Source organism: Lutzomyia longipalpis, chromosome 3 (assembly GCF_024334085.1).
Source record: "Lutzomyia longipalpis isolate SR_M1_2022 chromosome 3, ASM2433408v1".
Lineage (NCBI taxonomy): Eukaryota > Metazoa > Arthropoda > Insecta > Diptera > Psychodidae > Lutzomyia > Lutzomyia longipalpis.
This window is the reverse complement of record NC_074709.1, coordinates 29,962,488-29,982,761: the sequence shown is the minus strand read 5'-3', so window position 1 is coordinate 29,982,761 and position 20,274 is coordinate 29,962,488. Positions and strand designations below refer to the sequence as shown.

Sequence of the window (20,274 nt, the reverse complement as noted above, 5' to 3'; positions counted from 1 at the left end):
TTGTCAAAAAATACAAAAGAAGAGTATAAAAAAAATATTTTTTAAAATAAATAAATAAAGAAGGAACTTTAAAAATATTATGTAATAGAAATTAAAAAATAAATAAATAAACGTCTGGACGGAAGTAAAATTCTATTTTTTCAATTTTATGATTAAAAAAACTTGATCAAAACCATATACAAAATTAAGAAATGATTTGTTAAATTAAAAAAATAAATAAATAATTAAATATAAAAATTAATGACTATGAAGAATTTTTTAACTTCTTTTTTTTCCATGAGAGATTTAAAATATTGAATTCATTATGTGTTTTTTCTACTTTTATTTACTCCTTTAATTTTTCTAATTAAAAAATTAAATTCTTTTTTTTTAAGTAAAACTAAAGCTTAATAAAGAAGAAAAATATAAATTTTGCACCTCAAGAAAAATATTGAAGAAAAGCAAAATTATCTTTTCTTTCTTTTTCCACAAAGCGTGATCCACACAGGCAGAGTGGCGTGAAAAAGGAACAAGAAAAAAAACGGGAAGAAATAAAAAAAGGATTTGTGTGATTAAATAAAAAACAAAATGCCATTATTCTTTTTTTTGCATTACATTTTATCAACAGCTTTTACAAAAAAAAATTGTCTGTACAGGGCGCGCGAGAGGGGGGCAGGGGAGCAATGAGAGAAATTATTTATGTAAAATAACAAATCAACAAAATGAGAATAAAGTGTGGAGAGCATTCACATGAAAAAATAATAATTTTCAAAGAAAACTAAAATAAAGTAAATTGAAAAAAAGGGAAAATAAATTATTTTTTTGTCTTCTTCTCAATGAAAATTAAAAATTATAAAGAAAAAGGTGGCTGTTAAAACGATGATGAGGTCTTGGGTGGCTCGCTAAGTCTATGGGAATGCGTTACCTGGACAACCCTCTTCTTCAGGTTGACCTTCTTGCTGATCTCCTCGAGCATCTTGCGGCTCGGATTCGATTCATTCTGGTAGCACTCGTAGAGATAGTTGAGCTGCTCCGGGAGGATGGTGGTGCGGAGGCGTTTATTTGACGTTGGTGGATCACGCGGTGCTGTGCCCGGGGGCTGGTGTTCCGGGGGCCCATTGCTGTCATCAAGGAGTGCCATATCCCCCGGACTTTGACTGTCACTGTGCTCGGGGGAATCGAATGCACGTATTAGGTAGTCCAGCTGGGGATCGTCGTCTTTTACCAGCTGCTGCTGCTGCTGTTGGGCATCTGCCGCGTGAGCCATATTGACGGTGCCACTGCCGATGCTGCCGTCTTCCGTTGTTGTTGTTGTATGTAGTCGATGGTGTTCACGATGGAGGTCGTGTCGTGTGAAAATTGCGCTGCACTTGTCACACTCGAGCTTTGCATCTACTCCTGCTGCTGCTGCTGTTGATGGGGATTCACCATTGGAGCAACCCAATGGTAGTGGTGGTGGCTCAGCAAACGCTCCTCCTACTCCTCCACTTATGCTGCTGCCACCACCACCGTGGCAGGCCTGGTGATGATGGCCTACATCGACGTCAGGGGCTTCAGGGGCACCGTCCGGCTCGCCGTGAACAGTGGCGCTGTTTGATACAGACGTTGGTAAGTTAGGTGACGTTGCAAGAGGTACAGATAGGGGTACGGTACCGATTAGTGACTGGATCTGCTGTCCCGCCATTGCCAAGCCCAGCCCGTCGTGCTCCGTCGCTGTGCCCATTTGCGTCGTTACCCCCTGGTGCCCCACATCGATGCTCGAATTACTGTCCTCACTGCTGAGACTATGGGCAATTTGGGCAGCGGCAATTTGTGCTTTTGCCGACTTCTTGTTGTTCTCCTCCTTAAAGCAATGATTCTTCTGATGGCGTATCAGCTCGTAGTAGCGCTGAAACACCAAATTGCACTTCTTGCACGTATAATTTATATTTGATTTCTTCTCTTCGGATTCAAAAAAGGAGTTATTTGGTTGATTTTCGTAGATCTTTCGCTGCTTCTGCCGTGCATTCTAACATTTTCCATCAACATTGCCAAATGGATGAAACCCAGGGAAGCCACACAGAGAGAGAGAAAGAGAGAGAAAAAGTATACAATACCACATGAGTATCAATTTTTTTTTATCTAATAAATAAATAAATTATTAATTTAATTTATTTTAAAAAAAAATTCTTCAAGTCTCTAAAAATTAATAATTTTGAAATAAAAAAAATTTCATTGACTTGGATGAAATTCACATCCAAGTCAGGCTTAAAATTCTTAACTCAGAACCAAGTTCTCTTAAACCAGGCTATAGTTGTTAAGCCTAAACTGAAACTGTTTAATCTAGACTTAAAGGGAAGTCTTAATCACTTTCCGCCATATTATGTGCGACGCCATCTTCAGATTTTCCGACTTTTCAACAGAACTGCCCTAAAACATAAATGTAGGTTTTTCTCAGGATCTACTGGATGGATTTTGACGGGGAAAAAAGTAAATGAAACAGGAAGTATTAGCGGAGAATGTACCGGAACAGATTTTAGAATTTCAGCTCAGAAGCTGAGAAAAATAGAAAAATATTCTTATTGATTTTTCTCAGCTTCTGAGTTGAAATTTAAAAATCTGTTTCGGTACATTGACTGCTAATAATTCTTCTTTCATTTGCTTTTTACCCCATCAAAATCCATCCAGTAGATCCTGAGAAAAACCTACCTTTGTGTTTTGAGGAAAATCTCAAGATGGCGTCGCACCTAAGATGGCGGAAAGTTATTTACTTACTCTTTAATAATAAGTCTTTAAATGTGGCCAAAACCGGAAAACCTAGCCTGGTTTAAGAAATTTAAGCCAGCCTATATTTCTCTATATTAAATTTTACAAAATAACAAAAAAATAAAAAGAAAAGAAAAGAAAGAACTTCAAGTCATCTTACCTGGAACCACACGACAATGACTCGTGGTGAGAGAAGCAGCAACTTGCTGAGGTATTCGAGATCACTATCCTTGGGGTAGGAGTTATTCTCAAAGAATTCCTGCAGCACCTTTATCTGGTAGTCCGTGAAACGCGTACGATTGGCACGCTTCCCACTCGACGAGGAGCCCGATGATTGCGGCTGTGGCCCCATCTGTGCTGGCGGCGGCTCAAATGGGGCCTTTGCATCGAAAATCTTCGGGGGCAAATTATATTTTTTCGGCGGCCCCATATTTTGCCCATCCATCTGTTGCCCCAGGAGCTCCCCAATGGCCGGGAAGGCGCCCGTCATGGGAGTTTGGGGTCGCGATGTTGGATCCGGTCCTTCGGATTTAGCCTCAAATTGAAAAATATTGTCCCCATTGCTGGACATACTGTTGCAACTACTCAAGTGCGCCCCTGGCTCCATCTCCTCCACACCCCCGCGCTCCATGGGCTCCGCACATTCCTGCTTCACCACCATATCGGTGGGCTTGGGACTCACGGATTCATGATGAATTTCTTTGCGTTCATCAAATTTTTGTTGCGCCTGATGCTCCTCATTCATTAGCTTGATAATTTTTGCCTGCCCCGTACGTTCGTACTCCTCGAGATTCAGCGTTGTCGATGGGGGATTGTTGAAATTATACGGAGAATCCTTATTCCGTTGACGCTCCTTGAATAACGTGTTGCGGAACCAGTGCTTAACAACCTGGAAAATGTACCAGGTGTCATCATCAATCTCATGATTGAACCCGAAAAAAAATCATTTCAAAGTCAAACTCACCTTCATCGGTAGATTTGCTTTCTTGGACATTTCCATGATACTCTCTTCACTTGGAGAATTGTTGATGTCAAAGTGCGCCCGTAGGATCTTTAGCTGTTCATCTGTTATCCTCGTTCGGGCACGTTTTTGATTTCCTTGAGCCTACAAAGGGATTTGAGGGTAAATTCTGAAGAGATTCTTTCATCGAGAACTTTGGGAATTCTCTCTATTTACCTGATTTGTTGCAGCAATTTGTGTAGCAACATTGTGCTGCTGCAGTAGTTGTTGCGTCTGTGCAGCAGCTGGTGGCAAATCCGCTGCTGGAACAGCACCAGCAGCAGGCTGAGCTTGCCCAGCCCCGTAGATGAGTGGTGGTGCCATATTCATAAAATTGAGTGACATTAGATGGTGGATTTGCATGAGATTCAGCATATCGAGGGTGTTGAAGGGGAGATTGTTGCCAAAGTTGTGGATTGTTTGGAAGCTCTGGGAGAGATTGTGGGATAAATTGGCAGCAACACTGGGTGGTAGGGAGGCAAGATTTTGCTGCTCAAGCAATTTCTGTGCAACAAATTGACTCTCAGGTGTCTCCGGTGTTGTTGGTGGCTCTACAACAGCACCACCACCACCACCACCGCCACCACCACCCGCACCAGCTGTAACTTGTGGGATTTTCAGCGTTGATGTGCTGGCAATTGAGAAACTAACTGGAATACCCGGAATCTTTGTTCCCTTTGGTGCCACCTTGAGATCCTGCCTCTTGCTGTAGTCCAGCACATCACCTGCCTCCAGGTAGCCGGACTCAAAGTAGTAAGTCTTGAATTTCTCCGCGAATTTCTCAAGAAAATCCACGGGGATCGTCTCATTGTGCATCTCCTCGCAGTGGGACTTTAGCACGAAGATGCTCGAGAAGGTTTTCTTGCAGTGTCGGCAGTAGTAGCGCTCCTCCTGAATCCCCTCACTCCCATGCTTATTTATCTCATTGAATTGCTTAACTAGATCAAAGCCAAAGTTCTCAAGGAGAGTCTTATAAACGTGATTATTGATCTTTGGGCCCTCCTCATCTGTTGGACTCATCACTTCCTGACTCACCGTGGAAGGTGTTGGACTAACACTGGCAGACACTACAACAGCCGTTGAGATGTCGTGCTGGACTTTTGGGACGAGTTGTTGTTGTTCCTGCACAAGGGAATGAAGAAACAGAGAAAATTCTCAAAATTCCGCCTAAGGGTAGAACTAATTTTCCTTTTCTTTTTAATTAAAATTAATTTATGCTTTTAGCTCTTTAGAAAAAAAAAAGTTTCTTCTTATTTTTTAATTTTTAAACTTTATTTTTAAGGCTATAATTTTTTTTAAATTACTTTTTTTTAAATTAAAGTTTTATTCTAATTTATTTGCTGGATTTTGGACGGAAGAGATGTATTGGAAAAAATCTATTTATTGCCTAACTTGGCAAAAAACCGTTAATTTTTAAAATTCATTCAATTACGTTCATTTGCTCGGCGCTTAAATGCAATTTAATCGATATTGTAATCAATCATAAAATTATTTCCTTTAAGATCATCGGATTTTATTTTTTTTTAATAATAAAATTGCATTAAAAAAACCCATTTTAACTTTGTTAAGCTTTTCCTTCTTCAAGAGGAGCAAGAAGAAGGTGAAGAAGATTCTCTTCAGGATTTATTCCCGAAATTGATCTTTTAGACTCTGTTAGTTCTCTTAGATTTTCATTCAGTCATGAAAAAGGAATATCTGCGGAAAAGACTTAATTTTCTTTTTTTGAAGATTTTTCAGTTTCGGAAGTTTTAGTGGTTTTTTTCTGGAAGCGAATTGTAATAAAAAAATATTCTTTGAGGCAAAAATCTTCTTTTGGATCATCTCAAGTCTCGTAACAAGCTCAATGTTAAACGGAATTCTTATTAATTAGGATATAACCATTTAATAACAAAATAAGCTTTTCATCCAAATTGCAGATAAAGATTAATCATCTAGAACATCCAAAAGAATTAAAAATCTAGCTAGAACATTTAGAAGGATTTAAAAAAAAACTATTTTGTTGATTCAAGGACCTAGTCTAAACGAATAAAGTCATTTTTAGCATAAAAAATCATGTTTATCAATCGAATTTTACATCATTGATGGAAAATTAAATTAATTAAGAGAAAAAGAATCATTTTAATTACATTCCCAATCAAATTAACACTTCCTAACAATCTCTAGATAGAAAAATAACAAATAATTGAGGGAAAATGATTAAAAATAAATATTTGTGATTAATTTGGGAGTAATTCTTTTGAGACTCTTTTGATAAAGAAGAAAAAATACCCTCTTCGTTATCCAACCACCTTCTTTTCCATCGCACCACGCAGTGATTTTACTAAAAGAATTTCAATCAAGTTTCTGGCTTCTTTCTTGTGCAGTTGTGATGCCGAAAAACGTCCATTGTTCCCCGCAGAATATCCAATTAATGAGCTTTCCTCAAAAGGTCTTTACATTTTTTTTACGTCCTTTTTTTTTAATGAAAAAATACTTCTTTCTAACCGATTTTAATGATTTTTTTTTAAATAAAAGCACAAAACTCAATGAATATTCGTTGTTGTCGCGTAAAAGCAACCAACGAAGAGCGCATAGCATACACATATTTTTCTATCATCATTTTCCAATTGGAAGGAATGATGTGTGAGAAAGAAAAAAGCACAGTAAAGCATTTCAATTGTGAATATAATTAATATCGAAGGCATGAGTGGTCCGAAATTGCCCGAAAGCCTCTAATTGTTGAGTTCTCTGGGTCTGAAATCGTGGGTTATATCGCGTTGTTGTTGCTGTGTATGATGATGTACAATGTTACCCATGATGGGTGCGTGTGAGGAGTATTTATATATATATATATATGTTTTTTACATGTGGAAGAGGGAGAGAGAGGGTGATGTGAGTGAGCAAGCAAAGAAATGAGCGGAAGACACTAATTATTCCCAATATTATTTCAATCACGACGAAACTCTTTGTCCACAAATCGGAGCTTAGAGCGTGTCCCGAGATTCAACTTCTTCTCGCCGATTAATCGGACGATATGGGGGCAAAAGAGCGGAGAAAAAAAATAAATACATACATATAACGCGATATGGGAGATGGAGGAATGAGTATAATAATGTATATAGCATGGTAAAAAAAAAGACTAAAATCGGCACTATTGTCGCACGAAAATGCAAAGTATCGATTTTGCGGGCCGCTCTCTTCTAAAGGCAAAATCAATATCTCCTACCCATCGATGGCGTTATAGCCCCGAGGGTTGAGGTAGAGAGATGTGTATTTTTTTTGTGCCTTCTTTTCCTTCGTTTTCAGCAAGAGGGTGGGCATAATGGTTAAAAAAGAAAAATGCGAGGGTGATACATTATTTCTCAGTTGATGCTGCATAATCCAATCCTTCAGGCGCTTCGCGCGATTCAACTTAGCGGTTGCCGCTTCGCGCCACGATTTAGAGCTCTCTTCTACAACAACAACCCATAGCAGCAGAGATTCTTCACTTTGGGGCTCAATTCCCTCGAACATGCTTCAAACAATCAAAATTGGTTAATTGCAGACCGATTTTCTCTCTCTCTCCCAGAATAATCGCTCAAATTAGTGACTTGCGGAGCTATTCTGCGAATCAGACCTCAAAAAAAAATTCATTTTTTCGCGAAAATTAACCACAAATTCAAAGACGTGTTCTGATTGCTCTCTATATAGCAAAAATATATAGGTATGCATGTAAAGTAATTTGTTTTAGTCGCCACATTTTAATTGGATGACCTTTACAAGTTTTCTTCTCATGATGCTTTTTGTGTATGAAAAACCAACTGAAAGTTATTAAAATCGAATTTTAGTCAAAATCAGAACGTTGAGTTCTTTTTAGAACTTTGTTACAATTTATGATGGTTTATTTTATCTAAATCGAACTGAAGTTATTTAAATCTGGTTGAAGAATAAATTCTTTAAAATTATTTAAATCTGACAGAAAGTTATTCAAATTGAATTGAAACTAATAAAATCGACATGAAATCATTCAAATTCGATTGAATTTACTAAACTCGGCTTGAATTCAATGAAATTCTTCTATAGTTTCCAATTGAAGGTTCATTTATCAAAATCGAACTGAAAAGTCTTTTAAAACTTTAGCTGAATTGAAAATCGAAGTAAACTCAGCCAAATCCGATTTGAACCACTTTAAATGGAAAAGAAATTCAGACATCTTCCATGACAGTTTATTTATCAAATTCTTATCAAAATGATTGAAATTAGACAGAAATGATTTAAATTAAATAAAATATTCATCAAAAAGTTACTTATTCAGCATATTTGATGTCACTTCATAACCGATTTTAATGATTGCTGCACTTCACATGAAAACTATATCCAGTATTGAGGGATTTATTCATTGTTCTTTGATGTGTTTCGGTTTTGTAGAGAAGTAAAAAAGGCCCTCCTGTGGTATAATATATTTAAAAATAAAAAAAAAAGAAGCGCAAAACGCTTTTGAAAATATATATATCACTGAATGGGTATTGATTTATAGTCAATTTTGATTTTATTTTGAATTCATTTAAAGCAAAATAAAAAAGATAATGAAATAATCTTGCTGAAAAGAAATCAACTCATGTGAGAACATTTTGTATGAGCAAGAAACTCCCGTCTAAATTCCATAAATATGCATAGCCATTGGGTTATGTATGAGGGACATCCTAAGAACTGTCACTCTTATTTCAGGTTTTTTTTATACTATATACCTTTTGCTCCCAAAGCAACAACAAAATTCATCATTAAAGCAATATATTCAGGTATAAGAGATGGTCCGCAGCCGTCGTTTGTGGCAAAAAAATGTTCCTTTGTCTCACAAAGGGCGATTTTGTTGCTCTCTGCATTTGTTTTGTGCCAAAAAATGAATACAATAGTGGCAAAAGATGCCCTAAACAAGCGGCCTTTGGTGTCTTCGTCGGTGTGTGCTCGCAGGTAAAAGAGCGAGGAGTAAGAAAAAAAAATGTTAAATAAAAAGGAAGGAAAAAGGAAAAATGCGAGATGGCGAAAAGTTAGAGAAATCAGTGCCGACGGTTTGAGGATTTTTGTCTCACCACTCGCCCACGGAATGGTGATGCGGAGAGAGCAAAAGCATAAAAACGCGCTGAAACACCTCGACAGCAATGAGAAATATGTCCAAAGAAGAATGGTTATAAGTGTGGTGGAGAAGGAAAAGGAAGAGAGATGCGAGGAAAGAAACTAATTTGGGTGTGAAATTACTGAGATATTGAACATTTTTTTTGTTGGACATTTCACAGGCACATTTTTAAATATATTCCAATCAATGTATTTTTCATAACTTTTGCCTCTTTTAACTTCTTGGATTATTTGAGTAAATATTTTTACGTGTAAATGACTAAATTTCACAGCTAAGACTCGCTTCTTGGAATTATCTTTTGATTTATTGAATATTCATGATTTGAAAATATTCTTAATAAATTTTTCTTTCACGAATTTTGTGGGTTTTTTTTGAATCTCAAGGAATCACAAAGTGTCTCGGATTTATCAATTTCTGTTACTATTTTCACCACATGGCGCTGCAATCAATAAGAGGGCCGCGAGAATTATTCGTTAACCCACCATGTTTATTTCAAATTAGGAGATTAGGATCAAGTTTAACAAGAAAAATTAGCAAAATAGAAACTAACCTGCAATCGACATGCTCTCGTTTGATGTAGAACACTGCGCATATGTATGTCCAATGTACTCCCTTGGGCGTATGCAACTTTGCAGATATCACATTTGAAGCGCTTCTTGGGGCTCTCGTAGTCATCTTCCGGCAAAAGTTTCCTCTTGAGTGCCTTGCTTTCAGTTTCAGTCTCAGCTTCAGTCATATCCTGCTCCATCATCTCCTCGGGCAGCCGTTGCTCGAGATCCTGACCAGGTGACGAGGATGGCGTTGGGGTTTCCGTGTGCTTCTTTAACTTGTGCAAATGCGATACGCTGTTGTAGTGAACAAGAAGAATATTCTTCTGCGTGAAACTCTCCCGACAGATTTCACATTTAAATGGTCGATTCGGATCGAGATACTTTTCAATGGGATACGTGCTCGTTGCCGTAGGTCTAGCTTCGTTGCGTCTATGCGTTGGGGAACGGTAGTGTTGCATTAGGAAATTTTGATGTGTAAATGCAACACGACATTTTGTGCATTGATGCTTTCGCGCTGGATCGTGATCTTCTGTGCATGCTGATAGTTCTTCCTCACTTGCCTCAGCACTGCACTGTGCTTCACCCGATTCATCGAGCATTTCCAAATCTAATTCACCCTTAATTGGCATCTCTTGATAATTTCCCACCTCTCCTTGATTATTTGGGGAATGAACCTAATTTCGAAGGAGTATAAAAAAAATATTTTTGTTACAAAAGGAGTTTTCTCTGTTTAACAGTTTTAAAGAATTAACTGCTAAGCGGTTTATGAGTTACTCTAAACCGTAAAGATCTGACGAAAAATTCAGTAAACTAACAACTGATAGGAGTCTTTGAAACAAAGACAAAATCAAAAGAAAATCAAAGAATGAATAAAAATCAGTTCCACTAGGTTTGCTCTATAAAGCAAGCCTGAGGCTTACTTAAGGCTTGCACCTTCTCAGACTTTCTTCTAAAATAAAGAGCTGAGGAGAAAAAGACGGAAAAACAGAAAAAAACTAACCTGATCCATGTGCTTCTGCAGTGCCAATGCAGTTCGGAAGCTTCGTCCACAGTGAGCGCATTTAGTTGCATCCCTCATTGCGTGATACACCGAATGCTTATTCAACTTATCCTGCGTCTTGAAGGCAAGTGAGCACAGTTTACACCTGTACTTGTACACATGCCGTTCACTTATAACAATATTAAGGTGGGTATCCTTGTAGTGCTGAATAAGCGGTGGAATACTGGGGAAAACTTGTTGGCAACTACGCAGGATGCACACGTAGGCGTCATTGGTGTGATGGAAATGCTGCTTCTCATTCGAATGAGCTAGGAGTTCGTGGAAGGTGCGCATTGAATTGCCACAAGCACTACATTCAATTTCCGTTGATGCCTCATTTTGCGGTGGGCTTCGCTTTGGCCACTGACTCGAGTCAACGAGATGCAGCAGCCGCGAAAGCCCATCAGTACTGACACTATGCACACCCATAACGTGCTGTTCGAGGGATGTCTTATCGGAGAATGCCTCCTGACACAATGGGCAGGATATTGAGACTTCCTCCGAGGGTTCTTCCTCATGCTTATCCGTTTCCTCGTGCTCTGCATCCTCAGGATCTGCTTCGGAAATAGCTGATGGCGCTTTCGATGGTGGTGGGACGTCCGTGATTGAGGGCACGCGTGATGGTGACTGTGCTGGACTCTGATCTTCACTTTTAATCGCGCTGCAGCTGGAGGAAGCGTCTGTTTCGAGATGTTTGTTAGTAACGCCACTTGATGGTGCACCGTAGAGGTAGCTTGGTGGGTACTCACCTGGTTCCACAAGCTTATACATTTGTGCCAGCGTTAGGCCCTCAAAGCCATCCGAACGACGCTGAAGGGAGACAATTTGTTCAATTTGGGCATGCCTTATGCCCTTAATGTGCTGCATGAGTGCAAGCGTATGCGGAACGGTGACATTGCACAGTTGACAATGCAATGGTGCCGCTTCGTCGGCCTCCAGTAGGGACAGTATGTACTGGAAGACGATCTTTTGGGCATCATGACGCATATGTTGGCAGTGCAAACCCAACTTTTGGATGCTATTCGTGTAGTAATCGCATGCATTGCACTTCAATTGCACCACACTCGTTCCACTATACTTGAGCTTGTACTCATTCGTTGCTCCACCCTCACGTAAATGATTCATATATGCTACTTTCTGTAAATGTTTATCCGTCTTACTGTGCAGTTGGAAGTTTGCCTTGAGGTTTGTCTTGTAGTTGCACAGGCGACAGATGTAATTGCCACCGAGAATTAGCATTACATCCGCCCCTGGGGTACGTGTACGATCTGCCAGTAGGTGCCCATTCAGTTCATCCAGGCTATTTGTACTGAATGTAGCACATACGAGGCACGTAAAGAGTGCCATTGGTTTTGTATCAATCTCAAATGGTGGTTCAAATGTCTCCGGACTCATTCCCGTATCCGGTTCAGCCATATTGCATACAGAATTCATTCCCATGTTTGTTGCCGGGGAGATTCTACCACCTGGTGTGGGAGCTGCAGCAGCTGCGGCTTGTCCACCACCAGCTTGCTGTAGCAGCTGAATCATGAGGGCTTGATTGTATGCCAAGTCCGCAAGGGCAGCCTCTGGGAGGAAGTTTTGAATTGAAGCTGGGATATTTTGACCAAGCGATGGGAGACCACTTAGTTGACCAGCTTGGCCCATATTTTGTGTATGCTGAATTATACTTAGGGCCTATACGCGGGAGGGATTTTTATGTGTTAAAAATTACATCAAGATAAACCCAATTTCACTCTTAATGGAGATCTAGGATCAACCTTTAGGGCTTCCTTTTAAAAATAAAGACCTAGAACAATAATTATTCGATGATTTTAATGACTTTTCGATTCTACTTAATCCCTTCATCAGGTCTAAGATAAAACGTTTTTTTCCTAAATTTTAAAGTTTATCAAAGTAAATTAAGGGGAATAATAGTTGATTTCCTAGATCTTCATTTGCTAGCTACCCCAGCACTCAGTCCCTTACCTGTAGATGTTTGATATTATTCTGCAAAACAGCCATATTGTGTGTGTGCTTCTCACTTGTCATGTGTATACGCAAATTACGCGCAACACTCGTTTCATAGCTACAAACATCACAGCGGAAGCTTGGTTTTGGCTTTGCGGCTACCGACTGTACACCACCTGCCTGACTCATTAGCATCTTGGGCCCATCGTGGGGTTCTGCAACGGAAACGGGCGCAGGAGCAGCGGCAAGAGATTGTGTGCTGTTGAGCTCTTGCATGTTGTTGAGGTGCTTATCGCTCTGCATATGTATGGAAAGGTTGCCCTTTGTTGTTGTGCTATAGTTGCAAATTTCACATCGATACGGTTTGTAGCCACACGTATAGGATTCCCCACGTGCCAGCCGTGGATGCTGCTGCCCAGCTAGGCAATAGCCGCATGCACTCTCCCCATCTGGATGCTTTTCACGCATATGTATCTCAAGGGTCTCCTGATATTTGTAGTGCCAATTGCACTGGGGACATTTGAGGGTTTTACACGAATTACGTGTACTGATTTGTGATGCTGAACCCAGGCGAGCCGAACTCAAGATCATCTCGCACCTATAAAAGGATTTTTTTTTGTTTGCATTTTATGCTAATTTAGGGGGGAATCAATCTTCTTGTCTATAGACTGATTTTCTTCTAAAGGATATTCATTCTTGCATTTGTATTTGATTGGTAGCCTACATAAATGGGTAGGTGTCTTGAATTTATGCAAAGGAAAGGTTGTCTAGGGTAGGTATTTAAAAGTAAATGTCTTGGGTAGATTTTTTAGATCTTAATGAGAATTTGATCTAGTTTTTGTTAAGGAAAAAGCTCTTCTTCAACCAGAAGTTACTGAGGAACATTCCTTCCTTGACTCCTGGCCGAAAAAGAATTTTCCCCCTAACAGAGACAGAGGAAGAACGTGAGGAGAATAAGAGAAGGAAGACTTACCGTATGCAGTCAACGCCAAGTGGGCGACCGTTGATGTGGTCAGGACAGGCGCCTATGGTGAAACTTGGCGCAACTGTCGATGTGGGGGACATTGTAGGAACATAGTTTTTGGCATCGGTAGCCGGTGACGTTGATAGCTGCATTGGGGGTGTCTTGGGTTGTGGTGCCTGAATTTGTTGTTGTTGCTGCTGCTGTTGCGATTCAGGCGGTGATGACTCCACCTTTGGCTCGGGCGAAGATAAATTCTCCGGCTGGGGTGTTTCCGCGGCTGATGTTGCAACGGAACCACCAGCACTACTTGCATATGGGGTGCACCCAATCGTCGGGACGTAGTCCTGTTCGACCTTTGGGACAACGGGAGCATCCTCATTGAGTTTCTCAGTACCCATTTGTGGTAGTTGATGATTAGTTAGTGGCTCAAGGAACGATATTTGTGGACGTTCGTCGATATTTCTTTGGAGAATGGCACTCGAGTATTCACGACTGAGCAATGTCTTTTCGCTTTCGAGCAAATTCAAATTGTGTTCACTGTTGGCATGAATACCAAATGATTTAGCATTGCCAAAACTTAATTTACATATGAAACACATGAGCACTGGCTTTGATATCCTATTCAGTTCACTAATATTTACAGATGCCTCCCTTGCCATTACAACTCTAAACGAATGGATTTTTGGGTTATTTGGTGAGACGACACCTTTGGAAAGAGAACAAGAATAAGAAGAAATCAGAAATTAATTTCTTTTTAGGGGCTGTTTGATCATTATTAAGGGATCATCATGGGAGAAGGTAATGGTAACTCACCTGCGGCACAGGAGTCCGATATATGCGAGAGGGAGTCATTGTCCGAGTCGATGATGTAGGCGCTACCGTCGGAATTGTACACAATTTTACCCTGAAAGCTCTCCACATCTGAGCAGGATTGCGGGGATGCCTCATCTGAGTCGTAATCCAGCTGCAAATAAAAATTAAAAAATAATATTTTTCTTTAATAAATTATCCATGAAAAAGTATTTTAAAAAAAACTGATATAATTTGAAAAAAAAAATTAAGGATCTTTTATTCATTCAAAGGAGCCTATTCAAGTATATATGGATGCTGACTTGGGTTAACCCTTTAACGTCCAACGTGAAACATAAAAACATTGAAACATGCGGTCTTTTATCGCGATTTTTATTCTATGAATGTTTTTAGAAGACTTTTCTCACTCAGAACGTATTCTCTGACCCCTTATGCGTGAATTTGATGCATTTGTAATATGAAAAAAAAAAAAAAAACAATTACATTCATAAATAATTGAAAAAATAAAATGTTTCACGTTTGGGTCAGCGTATGACCCAAAAAACCTTAAAGAGTTAAGGAAACAAATTTGACTCGTATTAACTTTTATAGAATCAAAAAGGAGTAAGAAATCATCAAAGAAACTTCTCATTTTCCACTGAGAATAGATAAAGGAAAAAAACGGTAGTTTTTCCAAAATATACGCGTCCCTGTAAATGTTTCAGGGTCAATGTTTCGTAGGAATGAAACATTGATGCCAATGATATGAAACATTTAATCATTGCCGATTTTCCTAATATTTGTGTCCATTGGAAAATGGGAAGATAGGAAGTTTCTTTAGCGATATCTTATTCTTTTTTCGATTCTTTGATTGATAATGCAAATCAAAATTATTTCCTCGAACAAGAGCACCGTCCATATATGCCTGAATAAACTCCTTTGAATTTTGAAAAAAGTTTGTTTTCTGTTTTTACAAAGTTATTTTGCTATTTTTTTTTTAAATTTATTTAATTTTCTTGTATTAAAAATTTAGGATTATTAAGAAAATCAACAATTGAAAGATATAATTAAAAGAATTAAAAATTTCACGATAAATTAAAGGGAAATAAATTGCAAAAAGTCTTCAAAAGAATTTTTTGTTAAAAATCTCTAAATCTTCATGAGAAAACCTCATAAATTCCCCTTGAAATTTTATCTGACACAAAAATCATGTCGCTGAGTGTATTTTGTGTTAATTTAAAAAATGATCTCAATGCGGGTGGTTTGAACTCTTAACCGCAATGCTTCAACATAAAATCTTTTTTTTTTATCAAAGAACCCAAAAAAAAAAACATTCCAAAGCTCATCATATCTCCTGTATAACGAATGATTTTGGGAAGCATATAGGTTGTATGTTGTTGAGAGAGATAAAATACTTTGGTGTATATCTGAAAATCATTGCCAATGTTAAGGCCACATTGGCTGTACGTACAACTCATTCACTTGAAGAGAATGATATGAGAGAGATAAGCAATCACTCGAAGGGGGCAATTGATATCGTTAATTTGGCGTTTATTTGCCGGTGATTTGTCGCTGATTTTCTACTTGACTTTTATACTCATTTTAAGTGATTTCCCCCTCCCCCACCCCCGCGCAATGAAACTTCCAAAGAGAGACTTCTCTATACTTTTTTTTGTATTCATTTAATTTTACATGATTACACTGCATTTGCATGCTAAGCTAAACCATCTAATAGATTTAATTTTTAAGTAAGGTATATACAATTAATGACATTTTAATTGGAGAGATTATGTGGAATTTGCGGAGGAGTAACACAGCTGGAAAATTTCCTTGACAAGCAAAATCCCAAGAAATGCTTAAATTAGGAGAAAAAAAAACTTGCAATTATTTTCTTATTCATTTCTTATTGGTTTCTTCTAGTTTAAGGAAGGAAGTTCTTTAGAATTTTTTCTTTAAAATATTTCTGCAATATTTCTAAATAATTAATTTTGAATTAAAGTAAAAATTTCAATAAAACATGATTAATCTATTGATCTTAAAAACTTTCCACCCACAACAAAAAAGAACAAACTTTGCAGATAAAAACCAAAGAATGTAATAATTTTTTAGCACGTTCCTCTCCATTAAAAAAACAGCAAATAAAAATCTTAATAAAGTGCAAAAAAAAACAATTTGTAAATTTCATTTGTAAAATGTATGACATTTAATAATTTTTATCACCTAAAAGACACACGTTTTGTGTGAAGTCAAACGAGAGAGGGACTCGAGTTGTGGATGAAAGAGTCGGAAATGAACCCCTTCTGCACGCGTTAAAATACCTCCTCTTATTATAATTTCAACAACCATAAATGTACCATAAATAATTTCCATTCCAAACGATGTGAGGGTGTTGAATCATGAGGAAAGCAATGAGAATGCAAATAGGTCCAAAAGTCACAAATTGTGTTAATTTACACAGAGATAGAAAGAGAAGATCGTTAGTATGAACCAGGCAATTATTCTATTCTATGTATCTCAAAGTTCAAATCAAATACAGATTCATTGCAATTTTTGGGGTTAAAATTGAAGAATTTTTTTATAGGTGTGTTCAAAGGAGTTTATTCATTACCTCTGATAAAATTTATCAAAAAGAGTACAAATCACACTCACACTGTATCTTATTTTGCAAAGTTCTGTATCAATCATACGCAGACTAGAATTTATTTTTTAGAACTAAAATAATGTGTAAGAAATTACCTATTTGACCAAAGAAAAATCTAAGAATTTTTCTCATGTTTTTTATATTAAAATCAAAAGAGTTTGATAAGAATTATCAAAATCTTCCAGCATTTACTTTCATTCAGAGATAAGACATTATTAAAAAAAAGGAATATTTCAAGGATTAATACTTGACAACACATCCTGCAAACTTCTACTTCCTCCTTGATGACAATTTCACCTCCCCCTAGGAGAAGAAATTATGACGAAGACTTCCCTTAATTTTGGGAGGTTTTTTTTTAATTCGTTTCAAACAATACCATTTTAATCCGCAATTCCCGGGGGGATGGAAACGTATAAAGCACGAAGTGAGAGAGACAGAGTAAGTAGAGAAAAAAAGAAGAAATTCTGGTCATCCTATATGAGCTCATTGGGATGCCAAGGAGATTTCCCATCAGGATAATAATTTGTTTTTCACAAATTTCGTGGCGCGATACCGTCGCGTGTTTCGCAAGGAAATTGCACGTTGTTGGTGGTGGAGGATAAAGGTGGTTAGGTAGAAGAACCCCGACCACAGGGGCAAGAATACAGCAACCAACGAAAAAAAAATGAGAAGCGTCCCTCGCGTCTCAAGGTGGCTTCTCGATGTTATTAGTCGTGTGCATACAAGAAAAAGAGACGCCGAAAGAAGGAGCATTATACATACATAGCATACAGCATACATATGTATGCTATATATACATATATAAAAATGTAGAAAAGAGACTTTCGAGACACCGAGTCGGCCTTTCCATTTCGTCGTTCCCTGCTTTTTTTTGGCGAAGGGGAGGCGCGCGCGCAAAAAAAATGTGCGAGGGTGTCAGAGGACGAGGGAGAGAATATATTTTAATTTAAAATAGTCCTCCAGAAGCCAATACTCCTCGTCCCCCATGCTTGCATATATTTTATACTTCTTCCACACCAAACCACCCAACCACCCACTCACTCACCCATCATACCAACCCCTCGAGTGAGAGAGCCCGCGAAGCGCCACAGGCTGCCTCATTGCTCGCGAAGCGCCCAAAAACTTCACTCACGGATTTGAAAATCGATTGAATTTCCTATTATATATATCCCACATAGCCCAAGTAAAAGAAGGGGCTTGCGGGGGTGTGGGAATTGGGTGGAGGGGGTGAAAGAAAAAACACACTCACACGGGGGACTCCCCTAGCACTCGAATTGTCTATTCATGGTATATATATTCCTACCGTTACACATACATATAGTTGCGGGGCATTTAACTCGCAAATTCTGCAAAGGAGAAAATTTTCGCAAAAGAAAAATCTCTTTTTCTCCCGTGTGCGCACAAATTTTCTTCGTTTTTTTTTTCTTCCACCAACCATTCCTTGTGCAAATATGGCGGCATTTTAGATGTGATATTTTTTTTTGCACACATGAGTGGGAAAAAAGGGGTGTGGAACTTGATGTGGAATGTAATAAGGACGCTCTCGTGAAGCCATTTTGAATACAATTTAATACTTAATCTACAATGTATTGTATCATTTTTCTTTTGCTCCTTTTTATTTGAATGGTTTTCTATTTCTTATGATTATTTATGCGGATTAATTTGTAAATTGAAAATATTCTTCAATTTATTTTATTACTAATTTGTTGGGGAATTCAAAGAAAAGGAAGATTTTTAATTATCTTATGTTTTATAGTTTCAATGAACAAGTAAAAAGTTTTTTTTTAATATTTATTAGCATAAAGAACAATTTAAAATGCAAAGAAGAGAATAAAATATGTTTAAAGAAAAGACTTTATTCATTTAAGTTTAAGTTCCTTTATTTCCTCAAGAATCCTTGAGATGAATGGTTAATAGCCCGTTGAAATATTGTTCATTAAACCTCTTTATTTGTTGCACAATTAATTAATTTCTTTTCTTTCAATTTGGATTAACTTTCTCGATTTAAGTATTTGTTTGACAAAATCTTTATGATAATCTTGAAGGTTAATTAAATTTTCTGATATAAAGATCTTTAAGTTTCTTTTCTTTGACAATTTGTTGCAGAAAAATTCTTTGAGAATTCTCAAGAGGATTTTAACTGAAGAATAAACCAGAACCTCGGGTTGGGGTGAGATAGAAAAGAAGTTTGAGTGAGTTACCAAAGCCTCGTTATCAGAAATGCATTTTTGATCGATACTGTGGGAGATATTCGTAATTCACTAGCTTTTCCCCCTAAATCACCCTAAATGAGATTATTTCAGGTGCATTCTTTGTGTGAGTTCACTGTAGAAGACTTTAGTAAGATTCTCAGTCAAGTTAATCAACATTGAAATTATTTTTTATGACTTTTACTTGCTAAAAAATTCAATTAGAATTTTTTTCCAAGAGATAAAAATCTATAAAATTTAATTCCTAATTTAAATCATTCATTTCCACCCTTTCTACCTCTTTTTTCTCTTATTTAAATCTCTACTGTTGAAGTTAACACAAAAAAAAACATCCCTTCATGTTGGAATGTATTACGTGCAGAGAGCTAAGGAAAATTCTAGCACAGTATTATTGAGAGTAGAAAGGGTTGAGGAGAGTGCACTGTTGTGATTTTTTTATCTCTATAAGCTATATTACGTAATAATCATTCTAATAAAATTAATTTGCATTGCACTATATGTAACCAAGATTATTAAGATAAAAGATAAAAGAAAAGTAAAAGACTCGAAAGGTTTTGTGTTAAAATGTATTAAAAACTCATCAGATTAATGATTTAAATTAGTTGAATTGAATTGATTTAGAATTAGATCATTGTAAACTTCTTGTTTTGAAAAATGTCTCGAAAAATATATTGTTGTAAGATCTCACAAAAATACTCCATATTCCAAACATAAAGAAATAGAATTTTCTTGGCCTGCATAATCAAACAATTAATTCATTGATTTTAAATTATTCTTTTATGAAAATTTCTGCCATAAAAACGCCATTCATTCGTGGCAATTAGAAATTATTTAATATCAAAATTTCCTCATTTAAATTTCAAATTAATTGATTTTGCAAATCAAAAAGGCATATCCTTTTGAGAGAAGAAAAATCAGCAATAAAAATTAAATCCAACCACCCAAAAATTAATCTATTCCCCAAAAAAATGGACAATAATCGTTAAAATAAATATTATTTCTTTATGATGATGGGGTGTGGAAGTTAAATTGAAAAATGATTAATTAACAATGTAAAAGACTCCTTCTGTAAAGTTTTTGCGCGCGAAACCCTTCTTTAATGATCTTTTGACCTTTTAATGATGCTGGGAAAGCAAAGATGAAAAATTTCTCCCCCCTTAAAAATTAGTACCAAAGGGGTGTGCGAGCATCTGGTTTGGAGGAAGCCAACAACAAGAGGCAGTGTAACTGATTCCCCTGGAAAAATCTCTATGGGATATATCGTGAGAAATCTCACCATCCCCCCAATTGCTGGTGCGAGAAAAGTACTACACC

At 37.4% G+C, this 20,274-nt stretch overlaps 1 protein-coding gene across 4 annotated transcripts in view; it reads right to left on the bottom strand.

The window, feature by feature from the left end:
• LOC129793790 (zinc finger protein 2) overlaps positions 1-20,274 on the bottom strand; it is a 40,723-nt gene that overhangs the window by 952 nt on the left and 19,497 nt on the right. The window contains exons 3-12 of one of the 4 annotated variants that reach the window (XM_055834131.1): positions 14,134-14,284; positions 13,330-14,026; positions 12,375-12,954; positions 11,156-12,083; positions 10,368-11,086; positions 9,367-10,041; positions 3,902-4,846; positions 3,689-3,829; positions 2,885-3,613; positions 905-1,987 (exon numbers count right to left, since the gene is read on the bottom strand). In XM_055834131.1, the coding sequence (XP_055690106.1) occupies positions 905-1,987; positions 2,885-3,613; positions 3,689-3,829; positions 3,902-4,846; positions 9,367-10,041; positions 10,368-11,086; positions 11,156-12,083; positions 12,375-12,954; positions 13,330-14,026; positions 14,134-14,284 (6,648 nt within the window). Of the gene's footprint in view, positions 1-904; positions 1,988-2,884; positions 3,614-3,688; positions 3,830-3,901; positions 4,847-9,366; positions 10,042-10,367; positions 12,084-12,374; positions 12,955-13,329; positions 14,027-14,133; positions 14,285-20,274 lie in introns of those variants that run through there. The other 3 variants (XM_055834132.1, XM_055834129.1, XM_055834130.1) reach the window with 3 other exon arrangements.